General features: G+C 33.2%; 4 protein-coding genes across 4 annotated transcripts; 2 read left to right on the top strand and 2 right to left on the bottom strand.

Moving 5' to 3' along the window:
- The first annotated feature begins 5,084 nt into the window (after nucleotides 1–5,084).
- Nucleotides 5,085–9,328, top strand: LOC104717177 (NADPH--cytochrome P450 reductase 2). Its single transcript, XM_087469547.1, has 17 exons — nucleotides 5,085–5,707; nucleotides 5,820–5,879; nucleotides 5,976–6,052; nucleotides 6,147–6,204; nucleotides 6,290–6,373; nucleotides 6,476–6,512; nucleotides 6,622–6,691; nucleotides 6,793–6,984; nucleotides 7,072–7,164; nucleotides 7,255–7,477; nucleotides 7,565–7,648; nucleotides 7,744–7,895; nucleotides 7,998–8,094; nucleotides 8,239–8,466; nucleotides 8,550–8,672; nucleotides 8,755–8,868; nucleotides 8,964–9,328. Exons 1-17 carry the CDS (start codon nucleotides 5,348–5,350, stop codon nucleotides 9,042–9,044), a joined length of 2,133 nt encoding a protein of 710 aa, XP_087325673.1. The 5' UTR covers nucleotides 5,085–5,347; the 3' UTR covers nucleotides 9,045–9,328.
- Nucleotides 9,329–12,768: 3,440 nt separating this feature from the next.
- LOC104717176 (putative small nuclear ribonucleoprotein F) lies at nucleotides 12,769–14,462 on the bottom strand. The gene is made up of 5 exons (XM_087469546.1): nucleotides 14,259–14,462; nucleotides 13,659–13,746; nucleotides 13,507–13,544; nucleotides 13,196–13,260; nucleotides 12,769–12,991 (listed from the first exon to the last, which is right to left on the bottom strand). Exons 1-5 carry the CDS (start codon nucleotides 14,262–14,264, stop codon nucleotides 12,922–12,924), a joined length of 267 nt encoding a protein of 88 aa, XP_087325672.1. The 5' UTR covers nucleotides 14,265–14,462; the 3' UTR covers nucleotides 12,769–12,921.
- A 4,885-nt stretch (nucleotides 14,463–19,347) lies between these two features.
- On the top strand, nucleotides 19,348–20,373 carry LOC104717175 (uncharacterized). The gene has a single exon (XM_010434710.3). It carries the CDS (start codon nucleotides 19,416–19,418, stop codon nucleotides 20,211–20,213), a length of 798 nt encoding a protein of 265 aa, XP_010433012.1. The 5' UTR covers nucleotides 19,348–19,415; the 3' UTR covers nucleotides 20,214–20,373.
- A 791-nt stretch (nucleotides 20,374–21,164) lies between these two features.
- On the bottom strand, nucleotides 21,165–23,305 carry LOC104717174 (uncharacterized). The gene is made up of 6 exons (XM_010434708.3): nucleotides 22,958–23,305; nucleotides 22,588–22,708; nucleotides 21,894–22,490; nucleotides 21,715–21,814; nucleotides 21,545–21,616; nucleotides 21,165–21,451 (listed from the first exon to the last, which is right to left on the bottom strand). Exons 1-5 carry the CDS (start codon nucleotides 23,038–23,040, stop codon nucleotides 21,591–21,593), a joined length of 927 nt encoding a protein of 308 aa, XP_010433010.1. The 5' UTR covers nucleotides 23,041–23,305; the 3' UTR covers nucleotides 21,165–21,451; nucleotides 21,545–21,590.
- Between the last annotated feature and the right edge of the window lie 804 nt (nucleotides 23,306–24,109).

Raw genomic sequence — 24,109 nt, 5'->3', positions numbered from 1 at the left:
CGAACTAGATTATACACAACCTAAGCTACAGTTGGTTACCAACATATACATACGTTTTTTTAATAATCAAACGTCTTGGCTTTTTGGTTGACATGTTTAACCGGTGTAGCCAAACTCAAAACAATGCATGGTTAAATCCAAAACATTCTGTATACGAAATCTACGATATATTGAAATAGGTATTTAACTTCGATTAAAATTAATATTTGTGAATATACGTATCATCTTGACATCATCTGTTATTTGGTTGGATGAATAGTTTATGCGGAAGTCGTGCATGGTACATTGTTACGAGCTGGATATGACAAAGAATCCTATATATACAAAGAAAACTGTTAAGACTTAGAATGGTGGAAGAAATAAAATACTGTGGAGTGGCAAGTGGCGACATACCCATAAAGATTATTAAAAACTGAAACAAATAAGTATTAATGTTATCGTCTCATGTGGTCCCTGAAGGGTTTTGTTCAGTTGTGTGAATTGTGATTGCTTTACCAACAAAAAGAAATAATCATACATCATTGCATGGGGTAAGTACGAAAAGTGAGAAAGAAATCTCATTTACTTTAATTTCATAATATTTTGTCTTTGTAGAATCTGTAATATTAGTTCATCATGAAATAAAAATTTGGTCGTGAAACAGAATGCTAATACCCGGCCGGTCGGTATTAGTAAGTTTTTAGACTCGTTAAACATGTCATTTTTTTTTTTTGTAATTTGCAGTTAGTTGAAATTTAACCATCAACCTACAAAAATAATCATGATCTATTCAAGAAATCCCGGGCAGTCGTCGAAACAGGACCAGGCCATTGCAATTTGTCACTACATCCCTATTTAATACCATATATATATATATATATATATATTTTGAATGTTATCTTCTTGCAATGTTTCTGAAAAGATGAGGGTCACATTACTATCACATATATGAATTTTACGTAGTTTGATCTAAACTAATACAATCGTATAGAAGAAAAAAGTAGTGAATATATAGTCTAGTGGTGGTTTCGTCATATCAAAGTCGGGAGGTGTGAAATTGTTTTCTAGTGGATACGCACACTACTTGAATTAATTATTATACTATATGTTTCATGTCATAGATTTCATAAGTGGCCTGAGTTTTGGCAAAACACGCTACACAATTTAATTTTACGTCGGTAGAAACTTAAAAGCGGAAAGTTTGTTTGTTCAAATTAAGAGTGTATAAAATATGATTACAACAAATTATTCAGCATATATAATAATTGAATCTTCATCAACAAAAAGGTGCTTATACTTGTAATTGGGTACATATATGGTCCATCCGATCAACATAATTATGTCCTTTGTAGCACTTTTATGGCAATTTTTTCTTTTCTTTTTTAAATCACACCAACCGAAAAATGTCTTACTATTAACAAAAAATAATTTAAGAAAAAAAGTCAAGAGTTCTATAGCAAACTATTGAGAATTCTTTAGTCATCTTTAGCTTATTGCTTTTCGACAACAAATCCACTTGTTATGACACATACACACACACACAGAACGTTGCAAACAAAAAAAAGATAGTGGCCAAAGGAGATTTTCTATGTGTGGAAAGAATAAAGGTCATTCTTTCCTAATCCATTTCATTTCAAAAACTTTTAATTATACCATTGAACAAAAAAATAAGCTAAGCTTATTTATGCCTTATTGATTGTAAAGAGTGTTTCTAGGCAAATGATTAACGAAGTCAAAGCACGAAGGCAAGACTTGGAAACCAACCCATATTCAGATACATCAAAATCGATTTGGAACCCATGAACATGGAATATGACCATATAAGAGATCTCGAGAAAAGTTGATTTCGTTTCTTTTATCTCTTACTATACTATTGGCGTGTAAAACTGAATTTGAGTTTTACGATCTCTGATAGGGTCACACGAGTAAAGTATAGTTTTTCAAAAGTTGAACTCGTGAAAATGTTGCTGCTAAAAGACATGCTTTGTGTGTGTTTATATGCATGTAGTTCAAGTTACATCTCATTGCAGTCTAATTTGTAGTTTATACTCTACACGGGACTTCACATTGAAACCTACAAATCAAGGCCTACTTATTTGGAAAATAAAGGCCCAATTGGCCCAATATATTATTTCACGCAACGCAACCTGTATAGTGCATGTTAATCGAAAGAAAGAAGAAAAATATTTCAATCTTCTGAATCGAATATGTTTGCTGATAAATTGAAAACAAAATCAAAGATAGTTTTGTTAAATACTGTAATATATATATTTTGTTTACATATGCCAACCACATGCTTTAGTTTTGTTATTACTAATGCTACTTAAACCAATCGACATACATATAATTAAAGGTAGCATATTATATCGGCCAAATCTGATAGTTAACGATGAGAAAAACTGGTATTAGCAAAATTATGAACATTTTATATTTTCTCTTCATTGAAAAAGAAGTTATTAATATTTGAGACTTAATTCTTTCTAGTGTCCAAGTATTTGCCTCACCTCGAAAGGTTCAGACATGAATAAATGGTAGACTCAAGTTCAACACACAACTATTAAAAATTATATGGATGTATAGAATATACTAGAAGATATATTTGACAATAACATTTTAAGCAAGTATAAATAAAATATATTTCAATGATTACACTTATAAAATTATAGTGAGAGAGAACCAAAAGCCGGTCATTTTCAAAGAATTGCAGATTACTGATGTTTTATGTTAATAAGATTTTGATTTGATTTTATTGCGTAATGCGTATACATGGAGACTTAATTTTGTTGATCAAAATAACAACAACAAAGCAACATTGATTAATATACAAAGTTTGATGGGGAAATGGATGAACCAAGTGGTTGATTTTTGTCCACGTGATTCACGGTTTCCTATCTACCAATGAAAAACCTTATAAATAACTTGCTCATCAATCTCGCTTACGTGGGCTTTCTATTGCCATTCTCGCCTTTGGCATTTTGAGCCCAACATAACTCCAGCTAAGTCTATTTTAAAGTATTTATAAAATCATTTATCACTTATTTTATATACACCAACCAACCACTTTTTTGTATATATATAGCAAATATAAAAGGATTGATAACCAAAAAAAGGATAAGACTTGTATTACTTCTTTGTTTCTGTCGATGAGAAGAATGGTATAATGTAATTCGAGTTTTGTATTTCTAGAATAAGAAAACTAAGGAATATATAGGTGTAGTCTAATAACTTCACAGTTTACACTTTTGATTTCTTTTGGGAATGTGTTTTCGTAAAAGGAGAAATTGGTTTAAGGCATTGTTAGCATGTTGTTTTGGATGAGACGTACGTCACCACAAAATCATATAAGTCATATATATAAGTAAACAGACAGTATGACAGTTTTGATATACGTTTTTAGATTAATTCAAAGTTTGATTACTCAAAATATTTCCGTTGTAGAGGTATTAACTGAAACGAATATTGATCTCTATATGGGTATATCCTATATTCCTATATAATATCGTAATGTACACGATATATAAATAAATGCCATAACATATAAAACGATCAATGTAAATGCGATAACAACTTAGTATAGTTAACCGGAGCCTCTAGCTCTAGTGGTAAAGGACCTTCAGCTGAGTTACCCGCCATTACGAATTCGAGCCCCGGCCACTGCGATTTCACATGCGGGCCGCAACGTTCCAGGAGCCGACACGTAGAGTGCTATTTGGCTGCCCACGTGGCTAGTCCAAGCAAACCGATTTATTTTGGGGAGCGTTGGAATACTTAGGTTATATAAAAAAAAAAACTTAGTATAGTTCTATCTACCATATCTATAAATGGGTATTGTACATGTAGCATGTAGATTATGTTTGAAATAGTGAAACCAAAAATGGTGGTAATTTAATGGCAAATTATTTTGTGGATCTGAGTAAATTAATAATTTTGTATGTTTGAGTATCTTTTCATAGACAACTACGCTATTCACATAACGACTTATATAATACTCCAAAAGATGGATTTCAATTTAAGCTCATTCGATTATAAGAAAAATACGGTTGCAAATTATTAGGACCTTTTCGAAAGTTAAATAGCTCGACCAAAATTGAACAACTTTGACATGCGAGTGATTGACCATCTTCGGCATGTGCATGTCTGCGTTACGAACCTTCTTCGTAATAGACATCAGTTTTTAAACTTCAATGATTTGTTTTTTTTTTTTTTTTTTGAATAGTTTATGGAGCTATTATATATATTATTTTATAGTATGTAGTATCTGGGGCACTTGATTAGTTTATATACATAGAGTACATGTTAAAAGTGTTTACTAAGAAAAATAAAATACAAAAAAAATACGAGTCAAAGTTCCTTCCATATTTGACCAACCAAGCTTGACCGGCCGTGGCGAGAGTCGATGGGTTCAACAGTTCAACTCCATAAGTCATGAATTTTGCTCAAATCTAATATTTCGGGCTACATGAATCCCATAGCTACGGACATTTCTGAAACGAGAAACAAAACCAAGTTTAAACTTGACATATATATTCATATTAGAAAACTAGAGACTGAAATCATATATAGCTAGTGCCAATCCTATTACTTGAAAAATATGTTATTGATTTCGAAAAACCAATAAGTATACTCAATTATATATTGATATTTATCACAGAACGATTAAAGAGACATAGCCAAATTGTTGAATGATGAAATAATTTCAATCCGACAAAGTAATCATAGAATATATCTATAATCTATCTAATCATCCACTTCTTTTGACAGTAATTAAATCTTATAATTATTACTTTTTTCTGTTTATATGGTTTAATGATATCACTACTACTTTAGTATAAACGTCTATTCATAAAACGTTTAGATTTCGATACATTATGTATTTAATTTTAATCAACAACCGTTACGTTTCTTAAAGCTTATATAGATTAATATAATAATATTGTATGATACAAACCCTTATGTTTTTTTACAATAAAGAGACAGAAAAGTGTCAAAACGCATGGATTATATTATATACTAAAAACAAGAAGGATTTAATTTAATCCTATAATAGTTATAAAAAAAAAACCAAACGTGTTAAAGTTCGGGTTTGACCGGTCTGGTTTGGTGAGCGCTGGTAATTAATTTCACCATCCCAAATCAAATCATAAAATAAATAAATTAAAGTAAAAAATAAAATTAAAAAAAGGCATTATATATATAACTTTGGTTATGTCTTCGTCTTCTTCATTTTTATTCTCTCAAAGGAGTCTCTCTCTCTCACCTACACCACACCTAACCAAACCCCCCCCCCCCTCCGATTCACACATACAGAGAGAGAGATCTTCATTCTTCATTCTTCCTTGTTCTAAGACACAACACCACCTATAACGCCATGTCCTCTTCTTCATCCTCAATGATCGATCTAATGGCTGCAATCATCAAAGGAGAGCCAGTGGTTGTCTCCGACCCGGCTAATGCCTCAGCTTACGAGTCTGTAGCAGCTGAATTATCCTCTATGCTTATAGAGAACCGTCAATTCGCCATGATTGTGACCACCTCCATAGCTGTTCTTATTGGTTGCATCGTTATGCTCGTTTTGAGGAGATCCGGTTCTTCTGGGGATTCAAAACGCGTCGAACCTCCCAAGTCTTTGGTGATTAAGCGTAGTCGTGATGAGGATATTGATGATGGGAGGAAGAAAGTTACAATCTTTTTCGGTACACAGACTGGTACTGCTGAAGGTTTTGCAAAGGTGAGAACTTTTTTTTTTTTTTTTTTTTTTTTGAGAATTCGTCTTTAGTTTTTTTTTTTTTTTGGAGAGATGGTGAAGTTTGTAATTGAATCATTTTGGTTTCTTTTTGCAGGCTTTAGGAGAAGAAGCTAAAGCAAGATATGAAAAGATCAGATTCAAAATCGTTGATTTGGTATATTCAAAAGCAACATTTTTTAAAAAAAATTGTTTGATGCTTTTAGTAAAATCTTGTTTTTTTTTTCCGATCTGATTATGATTTTGTTAACAGGATGATTACGCTGCTGATGATGATGAGTATGAGGAGAAATTGAAGAAAGAGGATGTTGCTTTCTTCTTCTTAGCCACGTTAGTTCTTTTTTAGCTGTTTCATTTCGTTGGGATTTGTTATTAAGTTTGTTTGAATCTTGTGGCTGATCTGGTTTTTACAATCTGGATGTAGATATGGAGATGGTGAGCCTACAGATAATGCAGCCAGATTCTACAAATGGTTCACTGAGGTGAGTTTCTTTTTTTTTGCTTGGCTCAGTTAGTTGCTGTAACGTGTTTTTCTTGTTTCTGAAGTTGTAAACATGTGTTTAACAGGGGAATGATAGAGGAGAATGGCTTACAAACTTTAAGTATGGAGTGTTTGGATTAGGAAACAGACAATATGAACATTTTAATAAGGTTTATAAACTTTTTTGGTTTTTCTCCTGTCACTATTTCCCGCTTCCTTCCAAACTTTGGACAGAGTTAATATTCCAACTGTTTTGTAAATTTGGGTTGCAGGTTGCTAAAGTTGTAGATGACCTCCTTGTCGAACAAGGTTAGTTTGTTTCTTTTTTTCATCATTCGTCTTGGGTCTCTCATATCCGGTCTTGATGTGTTCTATATTATTCAGTAATGGTTTCTAACTTCATGAGTGGTTTGTTCAGGTGCACAGCGTATTGTACAGGTTGGTCTTGGAGATGATGACCAATGTATCGAAGATGACTTCACGGCTTGGTATTTACATTTTTCTCTTCTATTGACTTCTTATGTGCATTGCTACCTTGGCCGTTTGTATTTTTTTTTTCTTTTGGGCTCAATTTTGCTACCTCTTGCAGGCGAGAAGCATTGTGGCCCGAGCTTGATACATTGCTTAGGGAAGAAGGTGATACAGCTGTTGCCACACCATACACTGCAGCTGTATTAGAATACAGAGTTTCTATTCACGACTCTGAAGATGCCAAATTCAATGATAAAATCATGGCCAATGGGAATGGTCACACCGCTTTTGATGCTCAACATCCTTACAAGTACGCTAGAAAGCCACTTCTTATCTTTTTTACTTTATAATCTTGTCTTGTTACTTGATCTAATCTTTGCTTATTTGGCTTTTAAAGAGCAAATGTAGCCGTTAAAAAGGAGCTTCATACTCCTGAGTCTGACCGTTCTTGCACCCATTTGGAATTTGACATTGCTAGAAGTGGACTTACGTGAGTTTTACTACTATTTAAGAATGTATATAGAATCAGATGGTAATATTCATGAAGAATAACATGAATGTATATTTTATATCTTGTCAGGTATGAAACTGGAGATCATGTTGGTGTACTTTGTGATAATTTAAGTGAAACTGTAGATGAAGCCCTGAAGTTGCTGGATATGTCACCTGATACTTATTTCTCACTTCACTCTGAAAAAGAAGATGGCACACCAATCAGCAGCTCACTTCCTCCTCCATTCCCACCCTGTAACTTGAGAACAGCCCTTACACAATATGCATGTCTATTGAGTTCTCCTAAGAAGGTTGGTTGGGTTCATTTATCATCTGGTTATGATCATTCTTTTGTCTTCATAGAGATTCAAATTCAGCGGATGCTTGTTTTCTTGCAGTCTGCTTTACTTGCTTTGTCTGCTCATGCATCTGATCCCACCGAAGCAGAACGATTGACACATCTTGCTTCACCTGCTGGAAAGGTCGTGGCTGAACTTTTTAGCTATTATTCACTTCATTTTCCTATTTTTGTTAAAAGTTATCTGACGAAGTATACATTGTGTCCTTTCAACAACAGGATGAATATTCAAAGTGGGTAGTAGAGAGTCAAAGAAGTTTACTAGAGGTGATGGCCGAGTTTCCTTCAGCCAAGCCACCACTTGGTGTCTTCTTTGCTGGAGTTGCTCCAAGGTTGCAGCCTAGGTTCTATTCGATATCATCATCTCCCAAGTGAGTAGTTTTCATTATCTCGTTCTTTTGTCGTCCAGTTGTCGGCTGAGACTTATCTTGTAATTTTAGGGTATTGAAACATTGTCCTGTTTACTTGTATAGGATTGCAGAAACTAGAATTCATGTCACATGTGCGCTGGTTCATGAGAAGATGCCAACCGGAAGGATACATAAGGGAGTGTGTTCGACTTGGATGAAGGTAAAAAAAAGGCCCGTAAATCTGACAGCTTCCTGCATACATACTACATTATAACCTTTGTGTTGTTTGTGTCATTTCTTATTGATGCATGTGAGCTCTGTGATTAAGTCTGAATGTTTTTTTTTGTGTGTGTCGTAAACACAGAATGCGGTGCCTTATGAGAAGAGTGAAAACTGCTCCTCGGCTCCAATATTTGTCAGGCAATCCAACTTCAAGCTTCCTTCTGATTCTAAGGTACCGATCATCATGATTGGTCCAGGGACTGGATTGGCTCCATTCAGAGGTTTCCTTCAGGAAAGACTCGCGTTGGTAGAATCTGGTGTTGAACTTGGACCATCAGTTTTGTTCTTTGGATGCAGAAACCGTAGAATGGTAAGAAAGCCGTTTCTCAGTACTCAATCATATATCATCATTGGCTTATTCAGTTTCTCAAGTCAGTCCTCTCATATTTGTAGGATTTCATCTACGAGGAAGAGCTGCAGCGATTTGTTGAGAGCGGTGCTCTCGCAGAGCTAATTGTTGCCTTCTCTCGTGAAGGACCCACCAAAGAATATGTACAGCACAAAATGATGGACAAGGTATGAGCTTAATAACCCCAAACCAAGACGCAGATTTTGTATATACATTCAGATTCGCAAGCTGACATTATTTGTAATGCAGGCTTCTGATATCTGGAACATGATCTCTCGAGGAGCATATGTATATGTTTGCGGTGACGCAAAAGGCATGGCAAGAGACGTTCACAGGTCCCTCCACACGATAGCTCAAGAACAGGTATGCTTGGTTGAGATCAATCTAGTATTATCACTGTCCTAATCACAAACCGACTCTAATGGGTTTATTTTGTTTATGTCTTGTCCTGTTTTTAGGGATCAATGGATTCAACTAAAGCAGAGGGTTTTGTGAAGAATCTGCAAATGAGTGGAAGATATCTGAGAGATGTATGGTAACGAGACTATTGAAGCCACACACTCACTGTGTACTTATATTCAATATATATACGGCACAGAAGTGCCACACTGTGATGATCATTAAGTTTGTGATCGCAAGGAGAAATGAACTTCCTTTTTTTCCATTTTTAATTTCTTTTCACATGTTTTGATAAATCCTATATTTTTTTATAACTCACTGCTATATAGCCCCCAACCAAAAGAAAAAATGCATAAGATGTTGTGGTGGGTATGTATTTATGAACGATTGTGTTATATACAAAAGTCAGCACATTTGGTATGAATTAGTCAGCACCTTTGGTATGCATTATATATGCAGCAGCAAGACTTTGGACCAAAGTCCCCATTTTGGGGAAAATCATATTTCTATAATCATTTACGTAACTATGTAAATTATCAACATGATAATGGATAAGAATTATTCAGGTAAAAATTTACCGTAAGGACGAAATTGCTAAAATGTTTGTTAGCTAGAATGTTGTGTGTTAATCCTTACATGTACATGTCATATGAACATAATATTTATGTGTTATCTATTACTATTGTAAAACAACAGTGTTTAATTTGTGTCGTACTAAACAAAAATAACATGCTATTCTAAAACAACTTAAACACGTTAAGATCTTGTTTAAAGAGACTAAAGTTAGTTTTTGTCAAAACAAGCCATTATAAAATAAACTCACAACTTAAGTTATTGGGTATTACTTGCACAAGAAGAAAAAGTTATCTTGTATTAAAGTGGCCAACACTGTTTTTTCTGGGTATATTTAACGCCAAACTAGCCAACGATATAAGGAGCAAAAAGGTGACAAGTCGATGTGTTTTCGATGTAAGAGTCAAATAATTTAATAATGACAGGAAGATATAGAAAGCGATTGGTGGAAAACTTCTAGTTCATTAATTCGGAAGTGCTTTTTGGTGGTTGAGAATGTAATTTGAAGAGAATTGAGAAATGAGGGGAATGGACCGAAGGGTTTGGTGGCTAGGTGAGAGCACATATGGTTGTGTATTAGTAGAGCACACCGCACACCGGCACACGTGAGTTACATTGACGCGTGCCAAAATAAGTAGGTGGGCAGAAGAGTTTTCCAACAACAAAAACAACATGTTTCTTTCCTCTTTCAACAACTTATGTGTTGTGTGTTTCTCTTGTCCTCATAATTTTGTCTTATAATTCTTTTGTACTATTAAAGATTAATTAGTAGTCTTCCTTAACTAAAAGTGATTGCATAAATGACAATATGCCCACGTCTAGCTGATAGGAACCGGTCGTCGGCTTTACTTGCCATGTTACATTATTATAGTATTACTCTTTTTTCGTTGATTTTTTAAGCAAAATTAATGATAGTCTAATCTTGGATAGTTTGTAGTTGGTCACTTTACTTCTCCAAAACATAATTCCAAGGATAAACTTTTAAGCATTATATTTATTTTTAAAAAGATGATCTACCTTTCAAATTGTAAAAGCTACCTAGTATAATGTATTAATTTTTATTTGCTTTTTGTTTCTGTTTTGTTAAAGTAGTAATTTTATTTGCCAACATGCAGAATAACTAATAAGCTGTTTACAGTGCATTGCAGCTAGATTACTAATTTTTATATTATGGAGAGAAAGAGCATTAATGACTTTACACCAATAAAAAACAAGTATGGAGAGAATGTCAATCAAGTGCAAGTGGAAGGGTATAACATACATATCCTTTCATTATTATCAGGAAAAGTATTAATTAAACAACTTTATAAAGTTGATGTAACTCTAAGAAAACTAGAAATTTCCACATATATATATATTTTGTATATATAAAGGATATGTATTTGCTATTTACAAAGGGAGAAAAAAAAGAAGTATATCATCATTTATGTGTAAAATATAGGAATAGTAAGAATTACTACCCGTTGACAAAAGGAAATAGAGAATTGTAGAGTTTATTATTATAACACTCGATAAAGATGATGTCACATGAATAAAGATCATGTGGACATTGGTAGGTGATGTATGTGTAAATGATATCACATAATTGAATAATTGATTTCAGTATTTCACATGTTTTGTCAACGTCGTCGTCACAGCGGAACAAAATATATTAAAGGATATTATTGACTTTTAGGGTTAATAAATCAACTTTGAACCGTATTTTTCAAAAATACCGTAAAGTTAGTATAATGGAAACTTTTTGAAAAGGTTGAATTCAAGCTATGTTTCTTATCTTGTGGCTTTGTCAAATAATTAGACTGGAAAATTAAACTTGACTGTGGAATTATTCTTCTCAATAGAATCAGAAATGATGATCGATTTTAGGATTTTACACACTAAATTTGCAATTTCTTTATGTTATGTTTTTATTTTTTTCCAATTGATCAAACGTTTAGGTACATACATTAGATAACATTGCAATTGTCATCTCCATGGTTGGTCATTTGACTGTTGTGACCACTTGACATATAACGACTAACTTTGGGCCGTGAATTGAGGCCCAATATAGATAGTTTTTTTTTTGGGCAAACAGGATAGTTTAAAACGACATCTATCCCATTTCAGTGACAACGCGCGTTATCTATCCAATAATATGGTTTGTTACTTCCAAGGCATCAAGCAAACTCTGTTTTAATATCAAGAGCATCAAACTGAAATCTTACAAACTGGGCTAACTGATCTCAGAATACAACAACATAGACGGGATATTCCTATGTCCTGATAGCATCTTCAAATTCTTCATCTTTCGGACACACTTCGGATATACAGAACGTTACATCTGTGTGCACATGAGTGGGTAAATGAATTCAATGGACCCGAAAGTTCTAAAAGCAATTACATGTCATTGTTGTTTAATAAAACCATAACTAGTAGATGAATGTTCTAGTCAATTGCTTAGTCCAGTTCGTAAGTCTTATCAAACTAATGACCCTTCTTCACTGTGAATCATCATCATGGAAACACGTAAACTAACTTATAAGAAGAAAATAAGTAAGACAATGCAGTAATATTACCTGATCAAGATTTCTTCTAGAGTATCGGAAATCTCAATGGCTACAGTGAACGGTACAGTTTATCGCTAAATAGGTTTCATCATTTCCTCAAATACATTTTAGGGAGACCAAACATTAAATTAGCAGGTAATTGTTTTGAACCTGTTGTTACTTTCACGGGTTTCCTCGCCTCTGTTGACTCCTACATGAACTTGTATAATTTGATCTCTGTACTCTTAAAACAGAGGTTGATGTTATATTTGTCAAAAACGACCTGCTTAATGTGCCTTCTATTTAAAAAGTTTTAGAGGAAGGCTGCAATCTATTAATGATATAATATAACCCACGTAATAGTAACTATTGCGTGGGTCTTTGATTCGTGCGGGTTTTTCAATGGAAACTATCAGATGCAATGAAATGAAATTGAAGTATTTATTACAGGCATGGTCCATTATCAAACGTTCTCATGGTGGTACTGTTCGTCAGCGTGTTCTAATATTAAATCGTGTTAGTCTTGTACTATAACAAAAAGAAGAATTATTATACGAAACAGAATCAAAGTGACTATATATATATATATATATAGTTTATTTGTTTACAAAATTTTCCTCTTCTATTTTTTCAATAATAGATCAAAACAGTCGAGTACATTGCAATTGACAACTCCTTTTGTCGCATACATTAATGTGATTGTGAATGTGGTTGGTTCGTTTTACTTTCAAGATCTCATAAAACTACATGATGCATCCCATCTCAATGAAAAGGAACACGGCAGGAAGTTCGTTTTACTTTCAAGGTCTCATAAAAACATCACACTCAAATCTCACGAACATGGGTTGAATAATAGCTCATAGAATACAAGATTGAAAAATACAGAGACGATCGATTTCTAAGTCCTCAAAAGCATAGGCTAGTCTTGATCAGCATCTTCAAGTTCTTCATCTTCTGGCACACCTCGGACATACAAGACATTGTTGCATCTGTGTGTAAAAATTAGGTACTATTAATTCAAACGGAGCCGTAAAAATTTTAATGCAAGCAATTTACAAAACTGATAGAGAGGCGTGCGTGGGTCTAGTAGTAATGGCTAAGTCCAATTCTTCACATTTTCGCTGGAAACATATACTGAATTTTTGAAGGAGACAACTAAGTAAAAGATAATGGAGGTAATAATATATATTTACCTGATCAAGATCTCTCCAAGGTTTCCTGTCAATTGCCCGTCGATGTATTCCTCAGTGTTTCCCAGCTGCATAAACACAGTTTGGAAAATCTCAATGGCTGCAATGAAATGAAATGATGATCTATGTATCTATTATACGTATGTGGGTTATATTATATCATTAATAGATTGCAGCCTTCCTCTAAAACTTTTTAAATAGAAATCACATTAAGCAGGTCGTTTTTGACAAATATAACATCAACCTCTGTTTTAAAAGTAGAGAGATCAAATTATAAAACTTAAAAGAATTGAAGATAGGAGCAAAGACCGCACCTGCAAGTTCATGTAGGAGTCAACAGAGGCGAGGAAACCTGTGAAAGTAACAACAGATTCAGGGAAGACTATATAAACAAGATATACAAGCTCTGATTAACCAAAAAGTGTAATAAAATTCAGCACACTAGAGGAAAATAAATAGATGATACCTTTGTATTCCATTCCCCATTTAAGCTTAACGATAACAGTCTTGCCAGTCAAGTTGTTCAAGAATGGTTTCGGGTTAACTGGAATGGTCTGCAAAACACAAAACAAACATGGATCATCATCAAAAACACTATCCCAATGAACTCGAAGCATCTCAAGTATATCAGAATGGAATGAAACTATGCAGTGACTATATACTCTTAATTACATGTAAATCAATGACAACAAGTATAGTATTGGAGTCAATTAACAAAACCATTCGAATGAACTCAAAGCAACTCAAGTGACTATACTCTTTAACTACATACTATAACACAATGGCACAAAGTAAAGAGAGTCAATTACAAAACCAGGATTTAAAAATTCGCAATCGTATCCACTAAAACCAAACCCATCGATAAATCTATAGGAACGAGGAGGATGAATCGAAGAAAACAGAGCTGTAAGAGCTCAAAACACCGAATTTTGCAGATTACGAAAACCCTAATTCTACGAAACAAGTGGAATCCTAAATTTGAGTTCAACGAAGAAAGAAAATAATGAATCGAAGCTCGAAATTAGCGACGGGGGGGGGGGGGAAGAAGAAAGAGATGGGAACTTACAGCCATGATTTAGCGGTACGAAGCGACGAGACGAGACGAAAGATTTGAGAAGATGAAAAAAATCACTACTTGTGTGGTTTCCTTCTTCGATCTATCGATTGATTAGGGTTTATGGTTTCCAGATTCGTTCCTACACAACTAAACCAAAAAAAAAAAAAAAAAAAGGATCTGCGCCTCAAAAAGTTTCTTAGAAGGCCCAATATTAATTTATTACGGCCCATTAGTAACCCTTATTCAAAATATATAAAACACTAGATTATCTTCTAAATCATGTGTGATTTGATTAGTTAGTGCCAAAAATTTAATATGATTTATACATTCAACCATTCGTAATTCTTCGATCAGTGATTAAGCATATTTTCCCTTTTCACCGATCCAAAACAAAATACTCATTTCATCAGTCCTAAATATTTCGGATGTAGCAGCTCATGTAGTCATGTTTTTGGAAGTATAAACCCCAAACATATTTGGAAGTATATAGAGAGTAGAAGAAGCAAATAAGTGCACGAAATCTGGATTGTCTAAAATGATTTATGAGTTCTGAATTTGCATTTAACAGTGTTTAAGTCACGCTTACCTTTCCTTTATGCGATTGGACGTGAACAGAGAAGAGAAAAAAAAAAGGTCCACTGATCTTTTATTATGATCAAATTTCGTCAGCTTACCCTTATAAAATAATAGCTGGCTTTCTTCTTTCTGACCATCCAATATTCCAATTCATAGTTTAAATTATGTATATAACATTCCATTAGAATTGTATAATTATTAGATTTAACTTAAAACGTGCGTTAATCACATATATGATATTTGACAAAAGGATTGGGTGAACCATCCATCAAATTCCTTTTTATTGTATTGGATCATCTAGTGCAATGTATTTGTCAATCTTCTTAGGCCCTTTTCATAAATAAATAAATAAAAATAATATCTTTTTTACTATGATAATGAAAACGCATATTAATTCAGCATGCTAATAGAAAAAAAGTTATCCGCATCATGATTTTTATATGTTTGAACAAAATAAAAATAAACTTTTTAAGTGTGAACTCCGAAGTCAATCATCCAACTTTTTGCGTTTAAAGGTAAAATAGTAACATTGCACCCGCAATGTGAATAGAGGTAAACAAATCAAACTTTGTGATCAAGCAATGTGAATAGAGTAACTTAATTATGACTTATGCCTTGCAGAGTAAGTTGATGTAAGTTGAAAAAATATGAGATACAAAGTGGAGCCTGTGGGCTGTGGCTCTAATTGCTTTCCTTGAGTATTGTTCTTAAACAATTCAATTCCATTCATCGTCACTACTCTTCCACTTCGTCGATTTCGTATACCAAAACTAGATTAATTTGTGAAAGTATCAAAAACTTAAGAGTAAAATCATCGTGTTAACCCCTAGTTGTAATAACGGAAACGCATATTTAGTGTAAGCCGGAAAACGTCATTTTCCGCTGACCTCAGTTACACGCATCGATTCTTACCTCTTGTTTTGTATCTTTAGTTTGTCAGAATGTATTAGTCTTTCTCTTGATTGTCTCGACTATCTTCACATATAGTATGCTTCATACAGTTTTATTTGTGAAAGCTTTCTTATTTTTTCTTCCTTTTTCCTTTTAATATAAAATTAATTGAATTCTTAGCTACTTTACAAAATATATCAAATGAGAATTGTTTCAATATTTTTATAGTTTGTGTTCCCTAATTATTTTTACTGAATCAGACGTGTTGGCAGGTCGATCATATATATATGTATAATATGATTGTTTGTATGTAATACATGAATAACACATGAATTTGTAGTATTATAAATTAATGGAATGGAATGTAGTGTATTATGTAAGTTATTTTTGTCAAAACATCGAATGTGATATTCGAAGTTGTATACTAATTCGAGTCTATATTTTATACAAAACATCGGTTAGCTTTTGTCCAAGTCTTTTTAATTTAATGGTTGGGTGTACAGTTCTATGCAAATTTTCGTGATCGTGGTATGTAATTTTTGTGTGTAAGGCATATTGTCTTTTCAACCAAAGTTTTACATCATGGAGAAAATTTAAATTTCCTTTTTTCAAACATTATTAATTGTGTTTGAAGAATTCTATATCTATCATTCTTGACCCGGCTTTTATATAACTCAATTTAATTTCTGTGATGAAAATATAGCATAAAATCGAAAAGATTCATGAATAAATGATCAATGATATATGAAGACTAGCTAGAGTTACTATTCTTATACGTTACGAATATTTATTGGTTACTGTGTAATTGTATGAGAATGATATTACCTATATTTCCACGTACGTAACAAAAAAAAACATGAATCAACAGTTAAGAAAATATATAAATGCTATATGTTGTTGTTATTACCACAATCAATATCTAATTATATAAAGTTGGGTTTTGAAAGTTAGTCATTAACAAAATTTTGACATGTGTCAAGTTATCAATATGAAATTTTGACATGTGTAAATATTTAATAGGAAAAATTTGATTACAACAAAATGAAAATATTTTGTTTTAAAAAATATTAATAAAGTAAAAAGATAATTATAAAAAATTTCAGAATTTAGAAAAAAACAAAGTTTTTAAAAATAATTATAAGGAGATTATATATATATATATATATATTTCATCAAATTAAAAATTATAATATTATTTACTTATTTCAAATTTTAAGTGATTAATTATTTAGAAAAAAAAAAGATTGAAGAAAATATACTTTTAATTATTAATTCTTAATTGTGTACCCTCTTCTATATAATCAAAGATCGCCTCATATTTAAATAATTTATTCAAAAACATTGTTTTCAACTTTGTTTAATTGGGAATATATTTTAATGGAAAAATAAATTTTTCTTATTTTCTTAAACCAAATTTTTTTACTACTTTCTTCTTTTTCAGTTGGGAATATCTAAGATTAATATGTTGACAAAAAAAAAATTAATATATGAGTCTTCTTTTTTTAATATTGTATTTTAAAATTTATTGTAGTATTTTTAGATTATTTTAATTTATATTTTAATCTTTGAATGATTTGGAATTCATATATTAACATGTTTATAATTTTCTATTGTTTCTTTAATTATGTCAAATTAATTTTTTTTCAATTTCTCAACCTTGATTGGTTGGTCATAAACCCTTCTTTTTTTTTTGCAAACATTGTTACCATTGTTCATTCAATCCCAAAGGGAGAGAACGAATAGAAGCTCATCAACCTAATAAATTGATAAAATAGGCTAATCAAACACAAATGTACAACAAACATAGATAGATAGATTGGAAAAAAAAAATTGTTGTTGATATATCCATAGGAGCTCAAAGACTCTAACACCTTGGTTTGCAGAAATGTTTAAAAGAATTGATTTAGCCACATACGTCACCAAAATGCACTTATTTTTTCAGTCAAGGGTCTCGAGAGAATTTTATGATGCGTGATATTTCTGGAAGTGATTGTCGAAATTGTGCGAGTGAGGACAAAACACAAGAAAATATCATTTGTTGATTTGTAAGGTCGGTAATCAAATTTTAAAAGATTTCCAGACGTAACAAACCGGCCATCGAATATGGGTTGGTCCACAAGCCGGGAATAGATGTAGGGCCCACTTGGGAAGGTGGGCTCATGGACTAAAAGTAGACATGGGCTCACTAAACAATGTGGCGGTTGAAGCGTTACAGAGACAAAGGCTACATCATGGTGTGTCAAAGACACTTCCACGAATACATTGAGAAATTTGGCATTAGTTACTATCAAAAGATTTTGTGACGATTGAAAAAGGTTTTGACGTTTATTGGTCGTCGGAGCAAGCTATTTTGAAAAAGCAAAAAGACGTGAACATTTTCTTTCCACACAGGATGAGGGCAGAGCCGAGGTTCTCTCTATGGTAGAGAAGGTTGGACACAAGGTTATTTACCGAACAGAGGAAGGTGGAGGAGGTTGGACGCATGGTTATCTCTCCAAGGGAGGAAGACGGAGACAAGGTTCTCTCCATGATGGAGGAAGTTGGACGTAAGGTTCTTTACATAAAGGATGAGGGCAGAGCCGAGGTTTTTTCCATGGTGGTCATACATTATTGTGATGATACATCATTGATTAGTATATTATGTTATCAATAAACACATTAAGCCAACTATTTTACTTTCACTTTGGCATAGTTACTATCACGAATACATTGGGAAATTTAACATTAGTTACTATCAAAAGATTTTTTTGTGAAGTTAGAAAATTGTTTTTACTTTTATTGGTTGTCGGAACAAGCTATTTTGAGATAGCAAAAGGACGTGAACATATTTTCTCCACATAGGAGGAGGGCAGAGCCGAGGTTCTCCCTATGGTAGAGAAGGTTGGACACAAAATTATCTCCGCAAGGGAGGAAGGTGGAGGAGATTGGACGTAAGGTTATCTCTCCAAGGAAGAAAGGCGGAGCCAAAGTTCTCTCCATAGTGGAAGAGGTTGGACGCAAGGTTCTCTCCATCAGGGAAAAAGAAGGAGCCGATTTTTTCTCCATGGTGGTCATACATTATTATGATGATACATCATTGATTAGTATATTATGTAATATATTTTTTATTCAAAATGTTTTTTAAGCCAACAATTTTAATAATTAAAAAACTATGCAGAAGTGAAAGTAATATACTTGCCTTAATGTATTTATATAGACAGTTTCTAGATTGTGATAAAGAATATTTTTATAACATACAAGAGTACATTTAAGTATAAAAAATATACTTTTAATAGTAACATATATAAAAAATTTGTAAATTAATATAAATCAGTGTATTATAACAAAAATAAAATTTATATATAACATACAATAAATTTTTAAAAATTTAATTTTATTTCTAAAACTTTAAACCCGCACATCGGGCGGTCCTCATCTGTCATATATATAACTCAAATAATATTTTGAAAGACGATGAGAAATTTGGCAAACATAAAACTTGGAGCGGGTCAAAAATCTACAAATATATGCATTGTATAGGGAAAACACCAAAAGAAGTCTAAGCCGTTAAGTTAAACAATATAGTTTCCACTTTAAGTTCTTGTAAAAGTATTTGACCCTTCTAGAAGGCCATGTATATATATGTATGATGACAAAAACTTAATACTTACTTTCAATATCTTCATTGTCTTTCTCTCTCCCTCTCTCTCCCTGAAAGACATGGATACTTCCAAAAACTCTAATCTCCAAAACCCTACTAAACTCACAAAACCATTTCAATATTGTCAAGAAGAAGAAAAAGAAGAAGCACTATCTCTCCGGGATCTTCCCCTCAACGCCGAAAACATCAACCCCACCGCCACCCCAATCACCACCGAAGAACACCGTGAACCATCGACCGAGCTTTTTGAGTTTCTTACCTCAACCTCCTACGATGTTTCTCCGGCAGAAAACATAATCTTCGGCGGCAAACTCATCCCTTTAAACTACCAAAATGCCCTCTTTTCGCCTCCTGAACACATTAGCCCTCGAATTCGCGCACGTTCCGAGTCCTTATCCGCGATACAAGGCCATAAGCTTAACCGTCCCGGTAGTAATACCGTGGCACGTCTTGACAATGCCGGACCTATGAGGACAAGTCGTTCTTTAGATTATCGCAAGCTCTCACGTGGTCCAAACACCGTACATTCTCCACCGACAAGTAGTTCGCCGGCCAAAAACACTGTAAAGGCTGAGACGGCGTCCTCAGGAAGTGGAAAAAGTGTAAAACCGAGGAGATGGTATGTGATCATGTTTGGAATGGTTAAGTTCCCACCGGAGATTGAACTCAAAGATATCAAGAACCGTCAGAGTCGCCGGAACATACCACCGGTTATATTTCCGTCACCTACTAACCGGAAATCTCGTAGATCTCGATCGCCGTCACCGTCTCCTTCTTGGAGGTTTCTCAACGCTTTAAGTTGCAAGGAGCCTAGAAGCGTGGCTGCTACGGCGCCGTTTTGGGTGCCACATCCTTAATATTACTATATTATCCCTAGTAAAAAATTGCTTTGCTGTTGATTTAGAAAGGACAGGATCGTTATTTAGTATAAGTTTCATCGATATTCTAATTTATTTTTGTGAAAGAATGTCGATATTGTAATTTATTTGGTGAATCGATAATAGTTTGGAGTTTGCAGTCTTTGGACCATAAACATACCCGTCGTCACAACTTTTTCTTTTCTTTATGATTTCTTTTTTTGTTGTTGTTTTTTATTTTCAGCTCATTTGTTTGAATATTCCAAAGCATATTTTTTACATACGAGTACGTTGTTATTTTTGAAATTTAATTGGTTAGGTGAGGAATGAATGAATGATGATCGAAAGAGGCACGAGAACGATATGAAAAATATTTATTACTTTACTTTTTCCTATGGGACTTGTCGATTTTATATGATTTAGACAGGAAGTTATTATATCTTCTTCTTTTTTTAATAGCATTTATTTGTGTTTTGAAATTCATGGTTGATAATTGGTATGAGATCAAATTCCATCTTAAGAGACTGTGACATGCACCTTTCTTTTTGTCCAAAGATTTCTAGATTTATAATCATTATACTTTTTTTTCTTTCTTTACAAATTAATTTCACCATATTCATGTGTTTATAGTGTACAACTTTATTAAGATTTTTATTGAGTTTATACTTGCAATAAGGTGAAGATTTTTTTTTTGATTTCAGAGTTCTTAATAATGTGTATTGACAGTATTGTTGTTGTCCGGATTGTTTTCACTAGAATTGACTTAAATTGATGATACGTTTGAGCTGTGACATTTAAGATTTGAACGTAGTGATGAAAGAAATTGACACGTCAACTACAATGAGCATTTTTTTAAAAAAATAAGGTAAGACAACAACAATGATTTCGAACAAAAGACTTGTGAAGTAAGTGAAAGGGGACAAAAGAATGTTTTTGTTCCAAAATAATATCTGAGAGACAAACAAACACTGGAGATATCATTGAACACAACACGCATTTTTGGTTTTCTACAGATACACGTCTAAACCGTAGCTTCAAGTTTTACAAATTGTATCTTACAAATTTACATGTCCCCCCTATATATTCCCTGTGGATAAGAGAGAGTAATAAAGCAGACTTGTCCTTCTTTGAATCTTTGTGACAAAGCTTTATTTAACCCTCTCTTCCTTTTTGAGGGATGTTGAATCAATCATGTCGCATCATCTAACGTGTGTACGCAAGAATCTGTGAAACAAAACCTGCAAAGATCCACGAGAAGGACGTAACGTTTAATATAAAGATTGTCTTAGAAAACTTGGAGTTATGATTTTAGATTCTGAAATATCATTCACCTGTCAATTTTTCTTGAGAGTATTTCCGAAACCATTGTTTAGGTTCTCAAGATGAATAAACTCGAAACGGTACTGGGGAGGTAAACAAAGGAAACTGATTCTGTTAAAGAGACTGTGATGGAGACAATAGTGTGGCATAACTCATGAGAATCAAGAGAAGAAGGACTCACTCAGAAGAAACAAAATTAGCATTAAAGAAAGAATGAGCTGAATCGGGCGGCTAAACGGAACACGAAACCGCCTTTGATAAAGACTGACTCTGTCAAAGAGCTGCACAATAAGAAACCAACAGCTAAGACTTTATGATATGATATAGTCGTGTAGAGATGATCTAATCGTGGAAGCTTACCTGGTTAAAATCACGACATCTCTGCAACCAAAACAGAGGTTTGGTTCCTTTTTCTTTAGGAGTGGCTTCAATCTGTGACAAAAATCTCTTCCTCTCTTCTTCTTTCGCATTATTAGGAACGTTAATCCTCAACGCACTGATATTAGGAACATTTGGTGAACTCCAAGTTCTTCTTGTACCAGCTTTTTTATCTGCTTGCACACGGATTATATCATCACCACTTTCAGGACTTCCTCTCTCTTCAATGTCAATCACACAGTCAGGAGTGTCACCGTAACATCTAGCTTCTCTTCTACCATTCATCTCAGCAATGGAACTTGTCGAGGAATCTCTCAAGTTGATGCTATCACTGTTTAAACTATCTGACGTCTGAGAAGATCCAGATAGAAACATAGCAAGATCATCACGCTCTTCTTTGTTAAGATCAACCCAACGCAAAGGTTGTTTCCCATTCTCGCTTAACGCTTCTTGCAAAGAAGTTTCTACTCGGTAAATCTGGTTTTCAATAGCGGTAACAAACTGTTTATGTCTAGTCAAGGTAGTGTCATCTCTACAATTTCCATGGCTCAACCTCACTGCCCTCTCAAACTCTTCCAACTGAATCAAGTTTACAACAATTAAAACCAAAATCACAAAACTTGACAGAAGTTTCACAAACAACATACCATGAAAGAACATTATTTTATATATATACCTGCCATTTAGCAGTGCTCAAAGCTGCTTGGAGTTCTTTGCAGAGCTCGTCTGAATTAACAGAAACCCGAGGAGGACCTTGTCTCTTCTCTTTAATCCATAACCTATACGCAGACTCCATTCTGGAAAAAAGGATCAAACTTTTCAAATTAGATATCTCAATTCTTCACCAAATCCCCTCACTTAGATCATGCTAGAAGAGCCAACCAATCACAAGAAGAAGAAAAAAATACAAATTACAAAAAACAGAGGAGAGAAGCATCAAACTCAAAAACCCTATTTCTTCTCAATCAAATTCCGATTCACAGGCTACACGAAACAATTACGAAGAAACAAGTTGAGATGAAAAAAAAAAAAAAAAAAAACATTACATATCAGCAGATTCTTGAACCTCCTCAGCTGCGGAGAAAAAGACATCCTTTTGCCATAGATCGAAACTATTAGCTACCATCATCTCTCCCTCTCTCAATTAAGACCAAACCAATCTGCAAAATCTTCGCCGGAATAGATTATCTCCGATTATATCCAAATTAATAGATTCTGCTCCCCTTCTCCTCCCTTCTTCCTCTTCTTTTGCTTCTGCAGGAAAGAAGGAATTTTTATTTTCCCAGCTTTACGTTTTTTTTTTTGTATTAATTCTTTTTTTTTTTTTTTGCTTCTTCACAGCTTTTTAAACTAATAAAACGTTTAATGGATACAATAATAATACAGAGGCCTCCACTAATCCACCATACGTGGCATACTCTTAATGGAAAAGAATATAAGTTAAGATGGTCTTAGCCGCAGAAGATTACTGCGAAGAACAAAGAAAAACATCAAGAATGTCCCGTGTTGTTGTTGTTGTTGGGCCGCAAACATCAACTCTGTTCGCCAACTCATTATTTATTTAATTGTACTACTTTTAAACAAGTCAAATACCAAATGACTTATATAACTGACATTTATATATTACTAATAAATTCCACAAAATAAAACTTGGAACTAGAATTGTTACATAACATTATATCTTATTCTGTATATTTTTGTATGGTTTTTAATTTGTTAATATTGTGGAAAGGGTAAGAGATTTGTATAGATTTCAAACTTACTATTAAGAGTAAGAAAATAATGTATATATATTTATAATATTACAGATAATAACTCTAAGTTATGATACTCTCTCTGTCTCATAAAAATTGATGTTTTGGGATATTTTTTTGTCCCACAAAGATTGATATTTTGTAAACTTCAAGAAGTAATCATTGAAAATATTTAAAATTTTGAATTGTTATTTGTTTAAAATTAAATAATATCTCTTTAGTCAATGAAAAAAATATATTTAAACTCAATAATTATTGTTTTCTTAAAATGTGTAAAAGCTTCTAAACATCAATCTTTTAGAGACAGAAATAGTATTTATTAAAATAGTAAAAGTTAATTATGTAAATCTTAGAAATATAATGTTATATTAGCAAATTTAGTTCTGTTTTAATAAGAGGAGATCATCACATTCACGCTATATTAGTTGGCAAGACTGGTAACTG

Source organism: Camelina sativa, chromosome 10 (assembly GCF_030686135.1).
Source record: "Camelina sativa cultivar CO46 ecotype springtype chromosome 10, ASM3068613v1".
Taxonomy (NCBI): domain Eukaryota; kingdom Viridiplantae; phylum Streptophyta; class Magnoliopsida; order Brassicales; family Brassicaceae; genus Camelina; species Camelina sativa.
This window is presented reverse-complemented; position numbering and strand designations above follow the sequence as displayed.